At 36.0% G+C, this 4,689-nt stretch overlaps 1 protein-coding gene across 1 annotated transcript; it reads left to right on the forward strand.

The window, feature by feature from the left end:
• The first annotated feature begins 2,662 nt into the window (after positions 1-2,662).
• LOC131438726 (uncharacterized) lies at positions 2,663-3,332 on the forward strand. Its single transcript, XM_058608937.1, has 3 exons — positions 2,663-2,834; positions 2,890-2,945; positions 3,035-3,332. Exons 1-3 carry the CDS (start codon positions 2,699-2,701, stop codon positions 3,209-3,211), a joined length of 369 nt encoding a protein of 122 aa, XP_058464920.1. The 5' UTR covers positions 2,663-2,698; the 3' UTR covers positions 3,212-3,332.
• Positions 3,333-4,689: the final 1,357 nt, after the last annotated feature.

The raw sequence follows: 4,689 nt of genomic DNA on the forward strand, positions 1-4,689 counted from the left end.
TATTTGTACCAAATTTATTGAAATTCTTCGAACGGATATATAATTTTGGTCATCAATACATTGTTTCTGGTAATGATTCCAATATTTTGAATCAAAAAAATGTGCATGTCATCGCTTTAATTTTTGAGTTATATACAAACATGTGAAAAAAAATGAAAAACTCATATATATTTATTTTATAATCGATTTTTTAAAGTTTTCTTTTGATTGTGCAGGAATGGTAGTTGAGCGAAAATTGTAGGTGGTGTCACTAGCAATCGAATGATGTGTAAAAATACGTAAGTCATCGCTTTGAATTTCGAGATATTTACGATCATTGTAAAAAGTCTCACCTTTTCTTAGGTCATCTATCTACAGTTTTCATTATAACTTTGGGTAGACAACCCTATTTTTCGTTTTTTTCAGTGCATTTTATTTCTGGAAGTATTACCTTTCCAATGGTGAACAAATTTTGAAGATCGGTTGACTAACAACAAAGTTATGACTCGGTGAAGTTGAAGTTCTCAATATCCGATTCGCGATGCAGGTGCCGCATGAATGCAGATAGGGCACATTTTGAACTTGAAAAAAACTTGGAACGGGAAAAATCAGATTTTCATTAGTTTTTCCTAAAAGATAATCAATAATGATATACTTAAAATAATCTACAAACTTCACAAAATTCGAGGGTGAAAAATTTATCTAAATTGGTCAAGTAACAACTGAGCTATGATAGCTCAAAGTTACCGTTCCAACTTTTTTTGAGGCTTGGTGCTTCGCGTAACTTTTTTAGGCTTGGTATTAGGAGTGTTAATTGGTTCAGCCAGTATGTATTAGAAGCGAACTACTTGTACTCGATTCGTTTAGTATGATTTGATCCATTCCAGAAGGGTGTTCTATGCCATATTTTTATAGTTTGTATAGAAGTAATGGCATGTCAATACATTCGAAAGCTTTGCTAAAGTCAGTTTAAAAGTTTCTACGGGGTTGCCAGCATCCATTGCATTGATAGATTGAAAAGTAGTTGTAGTGGTAGTTTAAATTCTTCAGCAAAATTTTTCAAGATTATTGGTGATATACCGTCAGGTCCAGGCCATTTTGAGGCGTCTACATTTTTCAATGCAGTCGAACTGTCATGTTCTAAATGATAGTTTACAGGGATTGAGTTGCAAAATTCAAGTAGCCACCGAATTGCCTGAAATATAATTTGCAGAAGGATTCTTAGTGTCAGTAGGATCCATAGTACTAGCCATGCAATGATACACTAAGAATCGGCTGCGAAGTCTGTTGAAACAGAAAGGCCAAATTCCACCAAAGGAATGTAATGCCAAGACTTTGCTTAGAAGTCTTCTTACTACATTTTCTAATTGTGGACAAGTTTAAATACGCCTACATAGTAGAATGAACTGATTTTAATTTCGGATATAAACAAAAACGGTTGTTTGGGTAGAAACTAGTACAACATGTTTATTTTGCAAACATATTTGAGTCAATAAAAATTTTAAGCACGCCTAAGCACCCGGAAGTAGAAATTTCAAAATTCAATAGCAAATTAAGAGACCATAAGACCTTTCATTTGAGTGAAAGTTTGTGAATATTGATTCTTCCGCCTCTGAGAAAATGATGGGAGTTTTTACATTTCTCATACGGAAAGGTTACGAAATCACTGTAAAAATTGACTTTTGAAGCGAGGCCCGGAGGGCCGAGTTTCATATACCATTCGACTCAGTTCGTCGAGTACGCAAAATGTCGTTGTGCGTGTATGTAACAAAAAAGTACAGTCGCGATTTTCTCATGTCTGGGCTGATTTTCACAATCTTAGATTCAAATTAAAGGTGTTTTGGTCCCATTGCTATTGAATTTTTGCCGAATCGAACTTGCAGTTTGGGATTAACGGGATAAAATGTGCAAAGAACCGATGTTCTTCCACTCAGATTCAAATTGAAGACCTTATAGTTCCATAGTCCAGTTCCGGAGTTATGGGGTAAAATGTTCAAAATGAGCTAAAAAAAAGCTAAATTTGGTTTGAAAATTCTTCTAAATTTGGTTCAAAACAGTTTCAATTTATAGGTTATGCTAGTTGCTGACTAAACATACCGCATCACCTGTCTGTATAACTGCTTGAAATTTTCAACACTCTTCACCTTGTAATTCTGGAGCCGGAAAAGTGAGGAAGTAATTTGAAATTGGAATTTCTGCACTTATCTCTCTGAAATTCCGGAACAGCCACAAAAAAAAACTACTTTTGCGTTTCGTAACAATATCTGTTTTCCTAATATTGGAAATTGTCCCTCAAATTCAAAAAAATGTCATACTATCGATATTACAAAAAAATATTGGTTTGTCTAGCACGAAATACACGTGATTATGTTGCATCGTGGACGATAAACAACATTATAAAATTCATAATCAGTTTACTCTGCGGGTACTTTGCTTCGATATCACTTTATAACGCATTCCATTTGTTGTTGCATGAGGTAACAGCTCTCAACTGCAGTCAAACAGAGATGTTATAAAAATTATGCAATCAAGAAATTCCCTAAATAAAACATTTTACCACCCACGGCCATATCGTTGATTACAAGATTTGAAACCGCTAGTGTGTTTTTTGTTCCGGTCGAAAATTTTCCACACTCAACCAAATTTATATTTAAGCACCACCGGTTTACCGTTGTCAGTTATCAACAGCCAGATCAGCTGAAACAGTTTACAGAAAACAATGGCATCGAACAAAATCCTCGCTGTAGCAATCGTCCTGCTTGCCATTGGGTTAACAGAACAAAGCAAAGCATCCGCGAATGGCAAACCCCCGCAGTCTTCGGCACAGAAATATTTCGACTCAATACCAGAAAGCGGTAAGTTTAGTCTGAAGGTAGGAAGTCGTTTTGCTGATTGTCAATTCGTTCTTAGATCGTGATTTGGTCATCAGATACCAATTGGAAAAAGCTATAGAGCAGCATATTGAGGTGAGTTAAATGACGACTAACTTGAGGATTGAAATTGATAATAATAAATGTTTCATTCTATGTTTCGTTACAAACACATTCTACGGCAGAAATTGTACCCAGCTCCGAAGAACTTCGCCGCTAACCTGTTGAATTACGTCGAAAAAACTTATGGGCTTTCCGACCCGGAAGTTGAAAAGTCTCTGCGTGATGGCACCGTGGTTTGCACTCCCGAAGGACAATGTTTCAATCCAGGTGATGTCGGCCAAGTTTGCTGTCCCTGGTGAATCCATAGTTAACAGAATTTAATGATTGCAAGGTATTAGATTTCCAGATATTATATTTCAGTTTGCTTTAATCACCTAATTTGCAATATTTAAACCTCAATAAACGAAAACTGATCTGAAACGAGTATTTTTAACTTCATTCTGGACTCGTTCATGGTATATGGATATACACTTCACTAAAATACATAGTGATCGAATGTCTGAGAAATTAGAACCGAGTACATGTGTACTACTTTGGAATACAGTTTAATTATTTTAAACGTAATAAAACCCTCGAGTCTAATAAAACTCACTAAATTTCTGTTTGAGCTGTTAGTAGAATATTCTCACTAGTAGTACTGTTGTTGTACCGTTGAATTCCACTATGTCACGTCATTACACTCTCACAAAGTCACTATTTTCACAGTCACTATTTTTCCGAAAGTGTATCAAACGTTATAATACAGATACGTATTTCGGAATGTTATTTACATCCTTCTTCAGTGTATCGGTTTTATAAGTTTATAAGTATTATAACGTTTGATACACTTTCGAAAAATAGTGACTGTGAAAATCTCCTACTGCTGGAATAGGGTAAAAAGTCGCTTACACAAAAATATCGATAACTCCGTTAAAAATGGACGGATTTTAACAATCTATGGCTTGACGGATAGATATTGTCGTGCGGAATCTAAGTCCTTAAACATATTCTGTTTTGAAGGTCAATTGTGACAGATACTATCAAAACCTGTTTTAATCCACCTAGTGGTGTAATGATGCCTTTCTCATGTACATATAATATTGTGGTATTCTATTTGTACTTCCGGAACCGGATACCGGGAACCAGCATAGCCGGAATCGGTTTGTTTAGTTGCCAACTGATAATGACTATCGATTTGTGTAGTTTTGAGACCAGTTTAGGAATTTTTTTACGTTTCTTGATTCACCGGTTTAAGTGACGGTGTACAATATTGAACACACTTTACCCTATAACTCCGGAACCGGAAGTCGGATCCGGATGAAATTCAGGAATTCCGTATGGGACCACGAGACCTTTCATTTGAATCTAAGTTTGTCAAAATCGGTTCAGCCATCTCCGAGAAAACCTAGTGAGATTATTTGACACATACACACACATACATACACACACACAGACATTGCTCAGCTCGACGAACTGAGTCGAATGGTATATGACACTTGGCCCTCCGGGCTAATTTTCACTAGTCGGTTTTTCAAGTGATTGCATAACCTTTCTATATGAAAAAGGCAAAAACTTAAAATTTTGACATAAAATTTCGTATAACTCAAAAAGTAAACATCCGATCTCAAAACCATTCAATAGCGTTCTGGGTGACGGGAAGTCCTTTCATTTGCGACTAGTTTGATCAAAATCGGTCCAGCCATCTCTGAGATCTCGACCTCTTATGGCGTTTTCGTTTTTAATTTGCACCACACCGGTGCAGTGCTACACTGAGACATGAATAAACGAACAAAAATGA

Source organism: Malaya genurostris, chromosome 3 (assembly GCF_030247185.1).
Source record: "Malaya genurostris strain Urasoe2022 chromosome 3, Malgen_1.1, whole genome shotgun sequence".
Classification (NCBI taxonomy): domain Eukaryota; kingdom Metazoa; phylum Arthropoda; class Insecta; order Diptera; family Culicidae; genus Malaya; species Malaya genurostris.